We start from the raw sequence: 20,301 nt of genomic DNA, 5'->3' as shown, positions 1-20,301 counted from the left end.
TTCCATGGAGATGGAGCTGAGGGAACTTTGGAGAAGTGACAGGACTGGCCCCATCGCTGTGGCCTTGGGGCATTGGGGACGTTGGCTGGTAGCCCTGAGAAACGCAGGGTGGGGGCGTGAGAGGAGCTGTGCCCCACAGATTCTAGACAAAGGGACAGACAAAAACCGCCTGAGTCCAGCCATCTTGAAATCTGAGGTATCCGTGAGATCCTTGCCCCGTTTGAAATCTGTTTCCTGATTATAAAGCTAATGTAGACATCGTTATATACATGTTTCTAAATAAAAATATAGAAAAGGAAAATATATCCAAAAGGATATATTCATTCATGATCACACTAGCCAGAGATAGGCACTGTGAGCATTTCTCTCTTTCTCCTCTAAGCACCCGAACACAGTTGAAAGTATGTTGTTCATACAGTTCTACACCCCGCTTTTCCCACCTAACAGATTGGGGGTGCTTTATAAGCATCCACCTTACATTTGACTTTAATGCCTACATCATTGTATTCCCTCAGGGACCAGTTTCCGTAGTATGGGACTTCTATGTTGTCCCCAGTATTTCTCTTACATTAAATATCATTGCTTTACTTTTTTTTTTTTTTTTTTTTTTTGAGACAAGGTCTCACTCTGTTGCCCAGGATAGAGTGCAGTGGTGTCATCATAGCTCACTGCAACCTCAAACTCCTGGGCTCAAGCGATCCTCCTGCCTCAGCCTCCCCAATAGCTGGGTCTACAGGCATGCGCCACCATGCCTGGCTAATTTTTCTATTTTTAGTGGAGACATGGTTTCACCTCTGCTCAGGCTGGTCTCGAACTCCTGACCTCCAGCGATCCTCCCGCCTCGGCCTCCCAGAAGTGCTAGGATTACAGGCGTGAGCCACCGCGCCCGGTCCTGTTGCTTTAATCTTTGAAGGCAATTTGGTGTATTTTTCTGGGCTCTGTTCCTGGAAACAGAAATCTGTTTTGAATTCTTGAATCGCACAGGTGTCAGGTGCAGTGAGCTGTGGCTTGATGGTCTTCACACAGATGACAGGAACCAGAACTCTGTCAGCAATCTTTGCTCCCCTGAAAAGGAAATTTAGCTGTTCAAGTCTTACCCTGAAATAGCTCACCTGCTGCTAAGTTGTTCGCCAGCCCTTACCTGTAGCGCTTGCTGGTGTGTTGGCGCTCACTGTTCAGCCTGCGCCCCACCCCAGGCTGGGGGTTAAGATAAGAGCTTTGTTCTGTCTGCCTGGATTTGAGTCCTGGCTGGGCTGCTCTATGTGACCTGGAGCAATGCACATCCTCCCTCTGAGCCTCAGTTTCCTCATCTCTAAAGACTGCTCTGAGGATTATTCAAAGTGATAAACGCAAAGCAGTTAAGCACCATTTCTAGCACAGAGTTGAGACTCAGTAATGTTAAGTGTTTCTATTACAAAGTTTTGCAGGCAAGACGGCTATTCAGCGCCACTGTCGTCCAGTGAAAGTACTATAGACAACATGTATAGACCGGTGCATGTGGCTGTTTCTCGATAAAACTTTATTTATAAAAAAATGAACCTTGAATTTCACATAACTTTCATGTGTCACGAAACATTTTTCAACCATTTAAAAACATAAAGATCCTTAGCTTGTAAGCTGCACAAAACCAGGCGGCACCTTGCCAACCTCTTGACCTCTGCTACTCAGAGAGTGACCTCCAGCCCTGGCTTGGGTCTGTTGAGAGTTTCTCAGCCCCTGTTGCGGAGGGCTGGCTATTCCCAAACTTGCTGGGGAAGAGGGGAAACCTGGGCTATACGGGTCTCACTTCCTTTTTTTTTTTTTTTTTTGAGACAGAGTCTCGCTCTGTTGCCCTGGCTAGAGTGAGCGCCGTGGCGTCAGCCTAGCTCACAGCAACCTCAGACTCCTGGGCTCAAGCGATCCTCCTGCCTCAGCCTCCCGAGTCTCTGGGACTACAGGCAAGCACCACTATGCCTGGCTAATGTTTTCTATATATATATTTTTAGTTGTCCAGTTAATTTCTTTCTATTTTTTTAGTAGAGACGGGGTCTCGCTCTTGCTCAGGCTGGTCTCGAACTCCTGAGCTCAAACAATCCACCTGCCTCGGCCTCCCAGAGTGCTAGGATTACAGGCGTGAGCCACTGCGCCTGGCCTCACTTCCCTTTTGGGGGCCTCAAGTTTCCCTGTCTGTACAGGTCAGGTGAGTGTTTGCCCCTGTCCAGTTGTGGCTTCCTAAGGTGATTGAGATTCTGTCATGACGAATACCCGCTGGGTCTCTGGTATGTGTGTATGTACGTATTTATTTGTGAATGACTGGATGAATGACAGGGCTTGCTCTGTTGCCCCGGCTACAGTGCAGTGCTGTGATCATAGTTCACTGCAGCCTCAAACTCCTGGGCTCAAGCGATCCTCCTGCCTCAGCCTCCCAAGTAGCTGGGACTACAGGTGTGAGCCACCACACCCGGCCCTGGTTTTCATTTTAAAGCAACCTATGTGTTTGGGCCCACCCGGTGGCTCATGCTTGTAATCCTAGCGCCCTGGGAGGCAAGGCAGTAGGATCAGGAGAATCACTTGAGGTCAGGAGTTCGAGACCAGCCTGAGCAAGAGCAAGACCCCATCTCTTAAAAAATAGAAAAATTAGCCGGGTGCAGTGGTGCATACCTGTCATTTCAGCTACCTGGGAGGCTGAGGCAGGAGGATCGCTTGAGCCCAGGAGTGTGAGGTTACGGTGAGCTATGATCACTGCACTGCACTCCAGCCTGGGCAACAGAGTGAGACTCTGTCTCAAACAAAACAAAACAACCCAACCTGTGTGCAAGGCAGGGTATGAACCTCTGTGTATGTCCTGAGGCTCTGCCTTATGTAAAGCCACAGGGCAGACCCTGGGAGACAGTCTTAGCCTTCCCAAAGCATTCTGGGTGTTCTCAGACCCCCCCCCAGCCTCCTCCCGTGCTGTGCTCTCTGCCTGGGATGCCCACTGGCTCACCTCTCCTTGTCATCTCCAGTGCCACTTCTCTTGGAAGATCCTCTCAACCATCCCCCGCCCCCACCCGGGGCAGGTTTAGGGGCCCCTCCCTTGCTCACCTCGGGGTGACACTTACCGCGCTGTGTCGCAATGGTCTGTGGCCTTGTTTACTTGCGGGCCTCCCGTCAGCTGGACTGCTGGAACTGCTTACCTGTGGCTCTCAGGGCACCCAGCCTGGGGTGCCAGAGGGGGCTAGATGGACAAATTAGGATGGAGCAATGAGGGGGTCCTGCCCCTGTGGAATCTGTAACCTGGCTCCCCGGAGAGTTCTCGACTGCAGCTGAAAGGACCTGCTGTGCATCTAGAGATCACGTCGGAACCTGGAAAGAAGAAACACATCACATTTGCACATCCGTGAAGGTCTGTGCTTTGCGTTTTCTCCTCCCCCGCCCCCAGCACCCATCTTGAGCAAGAAGCAAGAACCATTCTCTTTTTTTCTCTGGTCGTTCCCTTCCTTCCAGGGTGGGGTCCTCTCTCACCCCCGCTCTCCGTTGCCCCTGGAGTACCGCTGTGGCCTTTCTCAGCTCGGGCCCTACCCCCAACCCAACGGCTCCTCCCCAGAAAGTTTCCGCTTGTCCTTGGTGTTCACAGTTACGGAAATCCAAGAGCGGTGTCAGGCCCAGGAGGTCCCTGTCTTGCTACTCACCCCATCTTGATCAACGTTGTTACCAAAGCTGTCACAAACAAGGGGGTGTGGGCTGTCACGTGGCCCTGCCTGAGTAACCACACTCTCGCTTCCTTCTTCCACACACGGCCGTTGGGGGTGGGTGGGGTCCGGGACCACAGCAGGGGGTGCCACGGCAGTGCCTGGCAGGCAGCGTAGGCTGGGGCCTTGTCACTTAAGCAGAGAAGCCACTTCTTCTGGGCCCACAAGGCAGCTGTCCCATGCTCTGCTGAGCACGGTAAGTGCTGGCTTGCAAAGCCCTGGGGAGTGGCTGGAGGTCCCCAGGGACCAGCGGGCCTTACAGCCACCAGTAGGCCTGGGGCAGGACCTGGGGCAGGACCGCCTGGCCCTCCCTGAGCTGCCCCCCCTGGGGTGGGGGGTGGGCACAGCAAGGCTCTGCGGGTTCAGGACCGAGGTCTTCCTGGAGTCCGCGGCGTTATGCTGGCGTCTCTTCCGGATCCTGCTCCGTTGCCTGCAGCTGCTGGCGGGGGAACATTCTTTATTCGAAAATCAGAGAAATCATGGGCGCTTCCCTAGAGATTATCCTCCCCTCCCCTCTCATGGGTGGGAAACAGGGCCAGCGAGGTGAAGGGATTTGCTGAGGGGCAGAGGTGAGATTCGGTCTGGAAGATTCCAAAAAGGAAGAGTGCAGGATTTGTCTTGAAGCCACATAGGTGGAAATACTGTTTTCGAAGATGTGTTCTTTCCACTTTTTATAAGCTCGAGAAAATGACACTTCGTGGCAAATGATTAAAATATTAGGATTAGGATACTATTGTTAGCAAAAAAGAAAATTCTCAAAAATGAGAATCTTATTAATTTGCATGTGGGGTATTTTCGGGGCATTTATACCCCTTTAGGGGAATGGCTGGCAGGGGCTCGTGGCTAAAGTCACTGTCCCCGACCCGCAAACACACACACACACACACACACACACACACAGCCTGTAGATCCAGGCTTCTGTTGCCTGGAATTCTCTTCCTCTTTCCTGGCCTCTGTTTTCTTCCCTTTCCCATCTCTGACTTCGAGCCCTCCGGGCGAGCCTCTCGGTGGGCAGGGGCTCGGGAGGTGGCCCTCAGACGGCAGGTGGGCCCCCGAGTGGCTTCCTCTGGGTGTCGCCCGGGCGGCCGCGCCCTGGGCAGTGATGCCGCCACGGCAGGCCTGGCCGGCAGCCAGGGAGCTGAACCCGCAGAGCAGAAGGGGGGGGCTGGGCTCTCAGAGGGGCTGGGGAGTCGTCCGAGAGCCCTAGAGGGTGGGCAGTGCCCCTTTTGCAGGTGAGAAAACCGAGCTCGCAGGGGAGAAGCCGCCGCCTGTGGTGGTGTGGCCAGGTGTGGCAGCGCTCTGACGTGACAGGCCCTCTCTGGCTGCAGGAGCCTGTGGTAACCCCAGGCCTGGGTCTCCCAGTCTCCTTTGCTGAACTTGAACAGCAAAATGGCAGCGGGGCCAGCGGGCTGGAAGGAGATGGCTGGCTGGTGTGTGTGCGTGCATGTGTCCATCCGTCTACACTGGGGGCTTCGCAAAACCGTGTAGTTAAAACCAGGTGTGGGGGCCGGGAGCGGTGGCTCACGCCTGTAATCCTAGCACTCTGGGAGGCCGAGGTGGGCGGATCATTTGAGCTCAGGAGTTCGAGACCAGCCTGAGCAAGAGCGAGACCCCATCTCTACTAAAAATAGAAAGAAATTATATGGACAGCTAAAAATATATATAGAAAAAATGAGCCGGGCATGGTGGTGCATGCCTGTAGTCCCAGCTACTCGGGAGGCTGAGACAGGAGGATCGCTTGAGCTCAGGAGTTTGAGGTTGCTGTGAGCTAGGCTAACGCCACGGTACTCACTCTAGCCTGGGCAACAGAGTGAGACTCTGTCTCAAAAAAAAAAAAAAAAAAAAAACCAGGTGTGGGTGTCACTGAATTCATTTGTGCAAAGTGCCTCATCTCCTCTGTATCAGGCCAGCAAATCTGGGTTCCAACAGGTGAAACTTGGTTCTTGGCAGGGGGTCCAAAAAAATCTCAGCTGACACTATGGTTTGTGGCTCTGCAAAAGGCCACAGGACATCGAGCAGGTCACAGCGTCTCTGTGGTGTTATCGTTTCACGAGGCGGGCTAACTAGGAAAAAACTGTCTAAAGAGGCTCCTTGATAGGGGCGAGGCGGGAGGATGGAAAACGGTTGGGACAGCTGATGAGCACGGTTCAAAGTGTCTGACGACGGTGTGTCCCGGGCAGCTCTGTGCCCATCGCCCTCAGTCGTGAGTCCCGTCCTGCAGCAGGCACCTAATGAGCCCTGGGGATGCTAGGAGACCCTGCCCTCCAAAGGCTCGAGGGCTGGCACTGCCCGCAAGCCAAGGGGACCAGCGCCTTGAGAGGTGTCTGTACAAGGACCCCCGTGTGCCCGTCCTGGGCAGGTGGCATGATCAGCAAGACCGCTGTGGCTCCTGTCCTCTGGAAGTTGATGGGCCGATGTGAATACATTTTTGGAAAGTAAATAAACATTAGAACAGGTTTAAACAGCTGGGCACGGGTGGCGTACAGCTATAGCCCCAGCTACTTGGGAGGCTGAGGTGGGGGGATCATTTAAGGCCAGGAGTTTAAGACCAGCCTGGGCAACTGGGCAACATAGTGAGACCCTGTTTCTCAGAGAGAGAGAGAGAAAGAAAAGAAAGAAAGAAGAAAGGAAGGAAGGAAGAAAGGAGAAAGAAAGAAAGAAAGAAAGAAAGAGAGAGAAAGAGAGAGAGAGTGAAAGGAAGGGTTTAAAGAGTGGGAGTCAATTAGTTGTGCTTGGAGCAATAAGGGATGGCTTCTGGGAAGAGGCGGCATTTCTCTGTATCCTGAGAATGGACACAGCCTTGTTCACAAGCGATGTGGAGCCGTGACTGAGGCGGGCTCTGGAGGGAGATTACCCGGGTTCAAGTTCCTGCTCCCGTCCTCCTAGCTGACTGGTGCCAGGCACCACGGGGTTAATAATGGTACCCATCCTTTTGAGGGGCCTGCGGGACGGGACCGAAGTGAGCCAATAATTCCTATGTGGCTGGTAGAACAGCGCCTGGCGCATTGTCTGCGCTCAGGAGGTGTGATTTACAAAGCGGAGGAGGCCGAGGCTGTGGAGACCGGTTTCTAGGGCTCCCTGCCCTCTGCCCTCTCTAAGAGATCAGAGGTGTGTCAAAGCCCGTCTCGGGGTCAGGGATTATTCCAGGACGTGGCAATGGTTCACAGAGAGTCCCCTGCCCTAAAGGCAGAATACTGACAACAGCTTGCATTTATTGAGCACTTACTATGTGCTCAGCATTCTACCTGGACCATCTTACTTCAACCCACAACCCCATGAGGTGCAGGTGCCACTACTGTCCTTGTATTCCAGATGAGGAACCCATGACTCAGAGAGGTGATTTGAGTTGCCTAAGGGCACACAGCTTGTAAGAGACAGAGCCGGGATTCATCCTGGTTGACGTGACTCCCGAGGGAGGACAGGGACTGTCCTGTCTACCGGGACATAGATCTGCAGTGGGATCTGGGCGGGGGACACTTGTGCCTCGGTTGGACCTACTTGTTGATTTGGAACCGTTCCTTCTCTTGGCGGCCGCTTAACCCAAACCCTGAGATGCTCAGTCTTTTGGATTCTGAGATTCCAAGATCTTGCATGCTGGGACTCCCGGGTTTCCGGATTCCAAATGGAAGGTCCCGAGCCCCTTGGAGTTCCAAGGGTATCTCTCCTCAGCAGCTCAAGGAGGCCACAGGGTGCAGCCTCCGGGGCTGGGGCGGGGTCCCCGGCAGCCTGTTCCTCCACATGCCTGGGTGGGGCCCGGGGCAGAGGCAACCTGGGTTTAGACAGGTGAAAGGCAGGAAACGGGCAGTCTCTGATCTACTGGTAGGCAAGTGTCAAGACAAATAGGATGTGGCCACTTTGTTCCCCTCCCTCAGAGCCCTGCCCTGGCCCTGCTCCTGTGGTGTGTGATTGTTTTTCTGCCTTCCAGGGAGAGGACAGGCGGAAGGCGGGAGCCTGGTGACCCCGCTGCTCTGAGCCTTGCTTCCCTCATCTGTGTAATGGGAGTCCTAACAGCCAGAGCTTCACAGGGGTGAAGACCACGGAGGCCACCCACATGGTGACAGTGAATTGACCCGTTCACAGTGGGGGCTTTCTAATGAATCATTTGCACTGTAGAACAATACATTTATTTGATCCAATATCAAAGGGTTTTATTCCACCTGCCGTGCGCAGAGCGTAAACTGTGCTCCTCCACTTTCTCCCTGCGTGGCCTCGGCTGAGTCACAGCGTCTCTCAGAGCCTCAGGTTTTCCTCCTGTGAAATGGGCTGATGCCTGCGCGGCTGTGGCCTGGCTCCACGGCCCCTCCCTCTGGAAGCCCATGGGATGGCAGGGACCAGGCTGGGGTGACCAGCCCCCTGCCCTCGTTTGCCTGGGACTGAGGAGTTTCTGGGGACGAGGGACTTTCAGTACTAACACCGGGAACAACTGGGACAAGCCGGTCGCTTTGTAACAGGCCCGGGAAGGGAGAGTTGGCCTTTCCCGGTGCACCATGTCATATGTCAACTGAGAGCAGCTCTCTGCTTTTGCAGCGGCCCACGGGGGAGGTAGGGAGGTCGCCACCTCCACACCCTCCCTGAGTCCGAGGCCTCCCTTTCCTCTGCTCCCCTGTCCACAGCCCCAGAGAGGGTCTCCCAGATAAAATACCCCCTGCAGGAAGCCAGGGTCTGGGACCTTCCACTCAGCATCTCATTCAATTCTCGTGACCATTCTTTGAAGCTATAGCGCCCATTTTACAGACGAGGAAACTGAGGCTTGGAGAGGGTGAAGTAACCTGCTCAAGGTCAGACACCTGCTAAGTGGAGGTGACCGTGGGATTCAGGTGTGCTCTCTCCTCCACCCCCGGCTGTCTCTGCGTGCAGGGGACTTGGGGAATGGGTTTCGGGGAGGGGGCAGCCGACGGTGAGAGCCCACCTTAAGAACATGACCCCAGCCCCCCTCCATGTTATTCTCCCAGCCTCCGGGCTGCAGAAAGTCAGGCCCTGACTTGCTGAGCTGCCTCCCCCAGGCCCAGGAACTGGAGGGCCAGGCCTTGCCCCCTCCCTCTCTGCTTCCAGGAAGTGGCTGAGGGCTCTGCCTTCCAGGAACCAAGAACTGCCCAAGGTGCGTGTTGGGGGCGGGGCGGTGCCAGTGTTTTCATAATTATGAAATCTGTCTCTGAGCTGGTGGCTTCCTCCTGAAGTCCTCCACCCCCAGGTAAAGGGGAACAAAGTTGGCCCATATATTCTTCCCCCAAGTAGGAACTGTACCGTGTATGCAAAGAAACTCTGCCATCATGAAGGCAGATTGGGAGGCAAAGGGGTGTGTGTGTGTGTGTGTGTGTGTGTGTAGGCGCACACGCATGCACACACACACACACACACACACACACGCATGCACCACATTTATTGAGCAGCTACTGTGAGCCTGGAACTTTGAATCCGTCATCTCATTGCATTCTCTCGACAGCCCTATGGGGCATGTACTGATTTTTATCCCCACTTTACAGATGGGAAAACTGAAGCACAGGGAGACAGGATCTGTCTCAAGGTCATATAGCTTGTGAGACACAGAGCTGGGATTCGAACATCCCCATAGTCTGTGCTTTCAATCCTGTGCTCTGCATGGCACCTGGTACAGAAGGGCTGACTTTTCTGGGGGACATAGCCCAGAGCTCCTCCTTTTTCTTACTCTGCCCTCCCTCTCCCACCTGAGTCCCCAACCCCAGGCTTTTGTCCCCTCAACTAGGTGAGGTCTCTCCATAAAGCCTTCCTGAACCCTCACTGGGTTCCAATCCGATCTTGGCCATTTATCAGCTGTGTGTCTTTGGGCAAGTCGCTTCACATCTCTGACCTTCCGTCTCCTCCTCCATAAAATAGGGATAATTGTGAGGGCTAGATGTGTCTGGTGCAAATACCATAAAGTTTGGTGTAAGAAATTCTCTTAAGATGTGATCAGATTTGCATTGTAGAAACCAACATAATTCTAACTAATGTATGAAAGAGGCTGGAAGCAGAGGGGCCTGTGAGTAAGTTATAGTCGTCCAAGGCATGAGGAGCAACTGCTCTTTCTTCCAAATCGTATGAATGAAGTTCAAAGGAAGGTACTGGAAATCGTCCAGGTGCGGTTTGTGAATGCCCACTCTGCACCAGGCACTGTTGTAGGGGTTGTGCACTGCTGAAGGGTACTATGTCCAGGGAAGCCAGGAGTACCCGAATCCTGCCCCAAATCACAGCTGCCACTCACCACAGGGTCTTTATCACAGGATTTTTCATCCTACAAATACCAGCCAATGCCAGCAGGAGCATAAGAGGAGAGAGAGAAAACAAAGCACAGGTGTTCACAATGCCACAGAGAAAGGTCAATGAGACAGCCGAAGTGAGGGGCACTGTCCTTTCTGGCTACCTTTTAGGAAGGACAGCGGTGGTCCTGCCCACAGGCAAATGCAATAAGTATAAGCTCCCTGAGGGCAGGGCTGTTCTGAAAAGATTTGACTTTTCTCCTGGCCAAAATGCAGTTAATGGCTCTGGGCCCTTGTGGACTTACGGGGCAGTTTGACTGAAAGAACTAAAGCAGCTGAGCTTTGCTGAAAGTTTGCCATGTAAACAGAGTGCTAAGGGCTTTGCATACATCCCTTCATTTTATCCTCATCATAGCCTACAAGGTAGGTACGGTCATTCCCACTGTGCAAGCAAGGACACCACCGACGGGAGTGGGACCAAAGCCAGACACTGAGGAAGAATGAGACAAACTGAAACTCTAAAAATGGGCAAGGGCTATAGAGGAGGAGAGCCAAGATAGCAGGAGGGGAAACAGAGGGATGGAGGCAGGAGCAGGGGGAGGGGGTGGCGGTCAGAATCAGACTCCAGCAGCCCTCAAAGGTCCAACAGGCAGCTTTATCCTGTAGGCCTGTGGTTTCCAAACTCTTCCGCTCGTGGCCCCAGCAGTGGCCAAACTGATCTGTTTATGAATTGTGTACAGGAACTACTGTCCTCTCATGATATAAATATATACAAAACTAGAATTTAAGGAGGTGTGACATAAAGAGTTACTATAAATACAAGCTCTAATATTTTCTTTCTACAGCCCGATGGGTTGTCTTACCCAGAAATAAAATGTTCTAACCAAAAATGATAAGGAGGTAAATAAAGTTTCTATGCAACGTACAGAGGAAGTTAAAGGGCCCTCCTGGCTGAGCTCGATTCGTGCTGATAAGTCATCATCACGGCCGCTGCTGGCTGAGGGTCTGCTCTGTGCTGGGCACGTGCTGGGTCCCAGGGACACCAGGCCAGACATGCTCCAAGCTGTGGCAGCCCAGGGCCGCAGGCGACGGTGCTCACTGGGCTTGGGGTGAAGCTGTCCTGACACCCCTGTGCCTGTGTCTCTCCCCAGGTGCCATGCCTCTGCAACTCCTCCTGCTGCTGGCGCTACTGGGCCCCGGCAGCAGCTTCCAGCTGGGGGACACCCAGGCAGATGGAGACAGGAAAGCCCCAGGGCCCCTGCTTGGCTGGGGGAGGAGACAGTTGTTCATGGAGGACGAGGAGGATTCCGACTATGTCTCAGAAGGCACAGACCCTCCAGAAACGCTTGACGATAACACCAGTGTTGTGACCCAGAACCTCACGCTTCTGACTGTGACCGGAACGTTGGAGCAGAGAGGTTCTGCAGAGCCCGGAAGCCCTGAGCCTACCACTGTGGAGGCTGCTACAAGGGACCCTGCTGGCCTGGACACAGGAGGGACAGCCATGGGGAGTCTGAGCACCGAATTGGCCACACAGTGGATTCCAGTCACACTGGACCCTCTGGTCACAGAACTGGCCACTCTGAACATTCCCACCATGGGTGCTCCATCCAACAAGGGGGCTCTGTTTACGGGACCAGCTACCATGGAAGCACAGACCACTCAACCAGCAGCCACAGAAGCCCTGTCCACAGAACCCCCTGCCACGGAGGCCCTGACCACAGAACCCCCTGCCACGGAGGCCCTGTCCACAGAACCCCCTGCCACGGAGGCCCTGACCACAGAACCCCCTGCCACGGAGGCCCTGACCACAGAACCCCCTGCCACGGAGGCCCTGACCACAGAACCCCCTGCCACGGAGGCCCTGACCACAGAACCCCCTGCCACGGAGGCCCTGACCACAGAACCCCCTGCCACGGAGGCCCTGACCACAGAACCCCCTGCCACGGAGGCCCTGTCCACAGAACCCCCTGCCACGGAGGCCCTGACCACAGAACCCCCTGCCACGGAGGCCCTGACCACAGAACCCCCTGCCACGGAGGCCCTGACCACAGAAACCCCTCCCTCAGTGGCCCTGTCCATGGAGCTAGCCACCATGAAGAGCATGCCTGGGGCAGCCAGCAATCTGTCTGCCATGCCCAACATGAAAACTGGGCAGACTTTGTCCCCTGGGATCTTCGTGGACCACAGCCCCGCAGGGCCCCCTGACCACATCCCGGTGAAGCAGTGCCTGCTAGCCATCCTCATCCTGGCCCTGGTGGCCACTGTCTTCCTCGTGTGCACCGTGGTGCTGGCCGTCCGCCTCTCCCGCAAGAACCACACGTACCCTGTGCGGAATTACTCCCCCACCGAGATGGTCTGCATCTCATCCCTGCTGCCTGACGGGGTCGAGGGGCCCCCTGCCACAGCCAACGGGGGCCTGCCCAAGGCCAAGAGCCAGGGCCTGACGCCAGAGCCCGGGGAGGACCGCGAGGGGGACGACCTCACCCTGCACAGCTTCCTCCCTTAGCGCCCCCTGCCGGTGTTTGCCTGGGCCAGGCCCTGGCCGGCTGCCTCACTCCCTCCCTGGCCCACCCGGGCCACCCCTGAGCACCCAGACCTCCATTCCACGGGGTCTGGGCTTCCTTGGAGACCCCTGGGCATGGGGACCTATAGGGAAGGGACCCCAGCCGTCCCAGACATGATGAAGAGCAGCCACAGTCCTGTGATCAAGCAGGACCAGCCAGTGGAACCACTTCCTCCTCCCTCCTGCCTCCAGGGGAGCCTGGCTGCCTCCGGCTGCAGACTATTGGCAGAGGCCATTTGGCTCAGAGAGACCCTCTTCCTCCTGTCCCCATCGGACGTCTCCCACTGCCATCCTCCTTTCTCCCGGCCACTGGAGTCTCTTCCCCACAGGCTCAAGGAAGACCGGGTTCCTCCACCCCACTCTCTTCGCCATTTTCTTCCGGTTGCCATGGTCACCAAACAGGAAGGGGACCTTTTGCAGAAGGTCGGGGAGGGGTGCTCAAAAGTGACAGATTCCTGAAGCTATTTCCTGCTGCTCTGTAGATTTTCGGAAGCCCAGGGTGAGGCCTCAGATTGTGAGGGCTGGGGTGGGTTCGGAGCCCTTTCTTTGGGACTGTGTGGACCAATGAGCTTCCCTCTGGTGGCAGAATAGCCCCCACTGTCCTCGCTCACCTTCCCCTGTGGCCAGTTTTCAGGGTGGGCTCTGGCTGGTTCACTGCATCGTCCCCCTGCCTGGCCCAGGGCCGAGCACAGCGCAGGCACTCAATAAATGTGTGATGAACACGTGATGATTGCCTCCTTCAAGATAGGAAGGCTGCCTCCTCCAGGCAGCCTTCCTGGAACTCTCCATCCCTCAGCACAGGGTAGGGGTTGGTCCTGGCTGTTTGCCCTCGGCCCCAGGCCCCTCGGGAAGCCCCCTTCACAGGCTGTACTGCCTCTTGGGCAGCAGAGGCATCTTGGCATATCCTTGGATGGCCTGGAAAAGTTTCAGGCTGTGGGGGACAAAGGGAAGGCTGGCCCCCTGGTGACCACTCTGTTCAACTACCCCCATGACCCAGTTTGACCGACAGAATTTGGTTCCCCCCCAAATCTCAGATTAATGCCCCTGTAAACATCAATGGCATGGTCCCGTTCAAGAGAAACATGGTTCAATGACACTGGCTAAAGCTCGGTATGGAACTTTATTCAAGGGGGTGGGGACTGGAGACAGACGGGACTCAACTCCGAGCACAGCCCGGCAAGTGGGAATTTATGGCCAAGGAGCAGGTGGAGGCCAGTGGGTGGAAAATGACTAAGGGGAAACGTCAGGGGTCAGGGCAAGTCTGGCTAAACGGGCCTGGCAATAGCATTCTTGCTCAAGACAGGCCAGGGCGACCAGACGCCCCCTGGGTGGGGTGGTGGAGGATGAGGAACCCCATTAAATATTGACGGTGACCAGATATCCAGGGCGTGGGGCTGTCGCTAAACTGACTTAGCAGAGTTCTCGTTAAAACTGGATTTTACAGGGCCGTGCACAGAGGGGCCTAGGAGACGATTTGGGAGGCTGAGCACAGTTTGGTGAAGCAGAGAATCTCTGTCACCCCCCGGAAGCCCACCCCGACCTCCCCTTGTCACATAGTCTTTATCTCTCTTTAGCACCCAGGAGCTACCCCTGCCCAGCTGCAGCCACGTGGCTTTTGTGCAACTTGCCGTCAGTGGTGGAAAAGTTTGAGGACGGCAGCCCCTTTCTTAAAGGGCCAGACAGTAAATGCTGCAGGCTTCCCGGGCCACACAGCCGCTGTGGTGGCTTCTCAACTCTGTCCTTGCAGTACGAAAGCAGCCATCGGCAGTGTGTTCTAAATGAATGGGTGTGGCTATGTCCTAATAAAACGTTCTTTACAACGGGGCGGCAGGTGGGACCCAGCTCTCGAGTTTGCTGACTCCTGATTTAAGCAGAGGGTGACCGTCACCGCAGTTTGCCCAGGACTTTCCTGGTATGAGCACCGGAAGTCCCACATCCCGAGAAACTCAGCCCCTGCGAACCCGGATGGTCGCCCCACTATTTAAGCAACGCTCACCATGTGCTCGTGTTACATCATTCAAAACCCACAGCGACCCCGAAGGGTCAGAGCAGAAGACAGAGGCGTGGAGAGGTGAGGCGACCGGCCCGTGGATAGTGGGTGAGACGGGATCAAACTCTTGACCTTTGGCCTCCAAATACCTTCTAGTCCTTTCCATAGAGAGAAGAAAACTGCTGCTTAAAACATAACTGTTCTACCTTCTAGGAGAGGAGTAAAATGTATCTCGGGGGAGAATTGTTTTGTTCTTCTAGAAAAATGCCTCCGGTGGCCTCCTTGGCAGTGAAGGGCCCCCACCCCAGGGTGCAGCCCTAGGAGGCAGAGTTCAAAGGGAGGGCTGAGCCCGGGAGGGGCCGGTGCAGCTTGGGACAGTGGGTCGGGGCAGAGCGGGGAGACCGGGACAGGCTGGAGAGACCCTGGCGGGTGGCAGGGGCCTGGGGAGACTGAGGCAGGGAGGTGTGGGGACATGGCCCCCACATGTCTGGAAGTGCTGGTGTCGTGTCTCCTGCCCCCAAACTTTTAGAACAACCGATACACACAAGGGAGGTGTGTTCAAGGTGCTTTGCAGGGTGCCGGTGGCACAAGGCAGGCGTGTCCACGTGGGCTGGGGCAGCCAGGCCTGGGGGAGGCAGGCTGATGGGTCACCTCCCCTTTGGGGGGAATCTAGAAAATCAGAGAAGGGGAGCTGAGGGCTCCACAGCTCAGGGCTGTGGCCCCAGAGGCTGAGGGACTTGGGGACATCTGAGAGGTTCCCCAGGGGTCTTGTCACCCTGGCCTTCTAGGGGCTCTCCCCTATGCCCTGTGGGCTCCCAGAGTGCCTCAGTTCAAGGGTGCTGTGTGGCTGCACGAGCCTGGTTTTCCGTCTCCACTGTCCTCCCTGCAAAGCCCGCTCTGTCCGAGCGTGACATTCAGTTCGGCGTCGGTCACGCTGGGTGCAGCAAGCAGCCACCAGGGGGCGCCCGCCGCCAGCTCGTGGGGCCGGTGGGCGCCGGCGCTTCCCTCTGACCCGACCCTGAGGACGAAGCAGGAATCGTTCAGCCACCCTCTGTCCCGACTTGGGTTCCGGCTTCATCCAGGGAGGAATCCTTCAGCCAGGAAGGAGCTCCAACCCCCGTGCAGAGCTGGTGAGTATTACCAACCGGCTCCCGATCGAAAGCATCCCTGATTCATAGCGTTTGTCAATTTCCTCCGGGTAAATACTCCCGAGGCCGATCCTGGGCTCCCACCCGCGGTATGGTAGAGGCTGCGGCCGACGGAAATAACCGCAAGGGCGCAGCTGGTGGTAAAATCACTAGGAGGTGGTGGGTTTGAGCACTGATGACCTTGGGTTGTAATATCAGATAATTTCATTTATTAAACAACTGATTCACAGAATTATGAAAATTTGCTGATTAGCTCTCACGAGCGGGTACCACTGTGCCCTTCCTCCTGCCTGACCTCCCATGCCCTCGAACGTCGCCAGCCTGAATGGCCTCACTCGTCCGTCCAGCAAGCACGTCCGAGCACACGCGTCTGCGGTGTCTCTGCGAATCCCCTCCAACGGCCTCCCGAGGGGGTACTAGCATTCTCTCCATTTTATAGAAGAGGAAACCGAGGTTCAGAGAGGCAAAGTCACCAGCCCCAGATCGTGCGTGGGGACCCGAGATTGGAAGCCAGGACTGCAAGCCATGTTCTCACCGCTATGTCACACTGTCCTTGAGATCACGGTGGGGTTCTGGGGGAATCCCAGGCCCCAAAGTCTCACCCTTGCTGACCCGCCCCGGTGCCTGGAAGTCCCCCGTTGGTCACCCTTGGTGGCTCCTGGCTGCTGAGGGAAGGCACTGTTCTTTACGGAGAGCAGGACACAGCAGAGCTAGGGCCTAGGTCAAAGAGAGATGGCCAGGAGCAAGGAGCTGGCATTTATTGAGCACTTACTGCATGCCTTGCCACACACTTTATCTGCTTTATCTCATTGAGGCCTCACAACGACCACGTGACACGGGTGAAATGACTGTTCCATTTTCCTGCTGGGGAAACTGAGCCTCAGAAAGCGGAAGCACTTGCCCCAGCAGGTTGCACTGCTGGGAAACTGCACACTGCTGACTTCAGCTCTGCCGCAGGGGAGGAAGGAGAGCAGACAGGAAATGGGGGGCCCGGGGACACCGGGCCAAGTCTGCGCCAGGTCCCCTGTCTCTTACAGGCTGAGCCTGCCATCATGCAGCAGCTGAACTGGGCAGGGGCTCCCCAGATTCTTCCCCCAGCCCCCGCCCCCATCTGCCACTCCTCCAAGCCACAGATTGTCATAGAATGTGCCAGGCACCACTCCAGGACCTGGGATGCCACGTGAGCGGGACAGGCCTTGCAATGGCCTTTGGGGTTCACAGTCTAGACAGGGGACAGATTAATCAAATGACCCCCCAGGAGATTACAACTGGGCCCAGAACTCAGAGGAGAGGTGCTGGGGGTTGGGGGGGACCAGACCTGGGGGTGGGAGGTGGGCCAGGAACATGGTGATTGAGACTTGAAGGATGCAAAGTTTTGACTTGGGAGGGTGGGAGAAAGGGAAGCATGTTCCAGGCATTGGGAATAGGCACTGGGGGAATGGACAAAGTGGGCGTGGCTGGAGCCGCTGCAGGGAGGCGTTGTAGAAGGATAACATGGAAAAATACCCATGATGTATTTGCTGTAGATGGTTGACCTTGGCCATAGCAGTAGTAGTCAGAGTGGCAGCTCACCCGTGTGCTCATCAGGGGCTAAAGTCTTTGCTTGCATTTTCTCATTGAATCCTCACAACGAAGGCCCTGTTTTTAACCTCATTTTGCAGACGAGCCCTCTGAGGCTTAGAGAGGTTCAGTGACTCTGCCTGAGGTCCCACAGCTTGAGCACCACAGATCTCAGAATAAACTCTCAAGACTTTGTGGGGCCACCAGCCACCAGAGGCTCCTTGAGGATGTCTTGGGAACTCCCTAAATCTCCAAGGCTCTGAACGAGGTCCTGGGCTGACATCAGCTGCAGAACTCTTTCCTGGAGGCCACTGTGTGATCACACTGTCCCCAGCTGGGGGGTGGGAGGAGCTGGGAGGCAGTCACTGGGCACTGCCCATCCTGGTGCCCACACTGTGCTGTGAGAGCAGAGAGGCCACTTAATGTCACCAGGCCTGAACTCAACTCTGTGAGGCCTTGGTCATGTCACAACCCTCTCAGGCCTCAATTTCCCCTTCTGCAAAAATGAGAGTATCTCTATTAGCTCCCCGCTGGAAAGACAACTCCAAGGGCCTGGAAGAAGATCTGCAAGGAGTGAACTGGGTTGACATGATGGACAGTGACCCTAGAGAGGGTGTCCACCGGCCAGAAAGAGAATGCGGCTTGGGAGAGAGGAAAGCCTGAAGGTAGGGCTCTGTGAACATCTGCCCAGAGGTGGGACCTGCAGCCATGGGGAGGGGTGGGACTCCCCAGGAGGGGGTGTGAACTGTTTCCAATATGGTGCCCCTTTGTAATGGCAAAGATGCTCTCAGACCTTACATGGCGGGCCATTTTCACATCCATTGTGGGAGAAAACGTGACAAATAGCTCCTGTATGAACAACTCCAACGTATTTCACCCTATGTCGTCCAGCTACATTTAGAGTCAGTTAACAAAGGATCAAACCTCTGTGTCTGAAGTGTCATATAAATTGGAGTCCAAACACAGTTGGCTTTGAGGACTTGTGTACTCAGGCTGCACTGTCCCCCAGGGAGCAGAGGTGGGCAGAGACCTGATTGCTGAGCTTTTAGGGGCACAGCTCTCTGCCTCTCACTCATGCACCGCACTCTCCCCCACACAGTCCGTGGGCATGAGATGGTGTGTGCTTGTGGGAAGGAGTCGTGACTCACCTTTGCCCTTAGCCTCTAAGTGTGATCCTGGCACAGAGTAGGTGACTCAGAAATGTTGGTGGGATATTCCAACAACCGGGAATAGCTGCAGAAAATAAGACAGCCTCAGCTGTATGATCAATAGGACATTATTCAGCAATTGAAAATGATGTTTTTGAAGGATAACATGGAAAAATACCCATGATGTAATGTTAAATGAATTCTGAGTCTTAGTTTTCTCATCTGTGAAATAGGATGATGATAATAATTATTATTATTATTATTTCACCTCATAGGGATGTCGTGGGGATTAATGAGACAGGCATGGAAAGCACTCAGCATGATGCCAGGGAGAGGGCAAGTGCTCGATAAATCACAGCTATTAGGATTAGCAAGTGGAGAAAAAAGACTGGAAGGAAATACACGAGTTAGTAAGAGAGGTCAGCTATTGAGTGTAGGGTTATGGGTGAGCTTGATTAGTTTCTTTCAACTTCTCTGCATTTTCCTAATATTCCGCAACAGACAGAACAAAACCACAAGTGTTGGGAAGTCTGGGGACCCCAGGCTTCCCCAGCCGGTGAGCAAAACCACAATCCTGTAGGTATTAACGCCCAGACAGGAAGCTGAGCCAGTGCCAGTTCTCGCCTGGGGCGATTTTGCCCCCCAGGGGACATTTGGTAATGTCTGGAGAGATTTTTGGTTGTCACAGCTTGGGGGAGGGGTGCTCCTGGCACCTAGTGGGCGGTGGCAGGGATGCCCTTATTGGGGCATGGCCTCATTACTGCTCTTGCCAAGAAAAATGACAAAAGATGTGCCCCGTGGCAAGGAGACCTGAGCACAAAAGTGGCAGAAACATGGTCCCCCTTCCCAGGCACAGGAACCCCGCCAAAGTGGCCAAGGACAGATGAGCTCTCGTAACTGTGGCCAACCTCAGCCTTGGGGTAGTTCTTTCTGGAGACCCTGTCGTCTGGCCTTGTGTCCAGCCTCCCAGCTTCAAGTGACTTCCCCAGAGGTTCAGCAGCCCCTCAACAAATCGCTGGATACCAGCGACTCCGTGGGACAGTGGAATCCGCTAAGCTTATGGGCCCCAACTCCTGCCCTGCTCAGACCCCCATCTCATCTGCCAGCAAACATCTTGGCTGGACATGTGAAGGAAGCTCCTGTCACCTCCCACTCTGTGCTGGCCCCGTGAGCCTTCTTGCTCTTCATCAAATGCTCCTGCCCCAGGCCCTTTGCACTTGCTGTTCCCTTTGCCACATACTGTGTGGCTGGCATCTTCCCATCCTTTAGGTCTCAGCTCAAATGTCACCTTCCCAAGGAGCCCTGCTTTACAGCCCTGCACCAGGAATTCACTAGGACACCCCCCCTTTTCCCCTTCAAGGACTGTGGGAGTGATGCTGAAATATTGATTTGTGCTGCATGAAGGTGGGGCCTCTGTCCCTCGAGTTCACTCTCTCCCCGTCACTGCATGGTGCCTGGCACGCGCTGGGAATTCGGGAAACATCTACTGAATAAAGGAACTGGCAAGGGAGGCTTTGCAAAGGGGTTGAGGACGGAGGCCAGGCAGCGGGACGGGTACAATGTAAGAGAAGCTTCTGGAACAGAGAGCAGGCAGCTTTAGTTTAAGGCTTGGAGTCAGGCAAACCTGGTTCGCGCCCCGGTCCTGCCGCTCGGGACTTGGAGTGAGGACTGGGGCCGGGAGCCCCACTCTCCCGCCTACGAGGTGGGGGGAAGAGTCCTCCCTACTCCGGGGGCGGTGGGAGGGTGGGCCAAGCATGGACTGCCTGGCACACAGTAGGCGCCAGTTAGTGCTCATCCCAGGGTACCGCGGAGGCCTCCACGTCCCCGCAGCTCCCACCCCCGTGGTTTGGGGAACACGACCCCGCCCTACTGCGCTCTCTGTCTTTTGGCCTAAAATTAGCTCACAAATTCCTTGGCTGCCTGGCGGGTGATTCCAACCGACAATTCGAACCAGATGTTTCCAG

At 55.2% G+C, this 20,301-nt stretch overlaps 1 protein-coding gene across 1 annotated transcript; it reads left to right on the top strand.

Annotated features, from left to right (window-relative positions):
- Positions 1 to 3,810: 3,810 nt before the first annotated feature.
- Positions 3,811 to 13,207, top strand: SELPLG (selectin P ligand). Its single transcript, XM_069497169.1, has 2 exons — positions 3,811 to 3,906; positions 11,077 to 13,207. The coding sequence occupies exon 2, from the start codon at positions 11,082 to 11,084 to the stop codon at positions 12,432 to 12,434; it is 1,353 nt and encodes a 450-aa protein (XP_069353270.1). The 5' UTR covers positions 3,811 to 3,906; positions 11,077 to 11,081; the 3' UTR covers positions 12,435 to 13,207.
- The last annotated feature ends 7,094 nt before the right edge of the window (positions 13,208 to 20,301 follow it).

The sequence above is a fragment of the Eulemur rufifrons genome, chromosome 21 (assembly GCF_041146395.1).
Source record: "Eulemur rufifrons isolate Redbay chromosome 21, OSU_ERuf_1, whole genome shotgun sequence".
Taxonomy (NCBI): Eukaryota; Metazoa; Chordata; class Mammalia; order Primates; family Lemuridae; genus Eulemur; species Eulemur rufifrons.
Note: the sequence above shows the minus strand (reverse complement) of the source record. Positions and strands in the feature narration are given on the sequence as shown.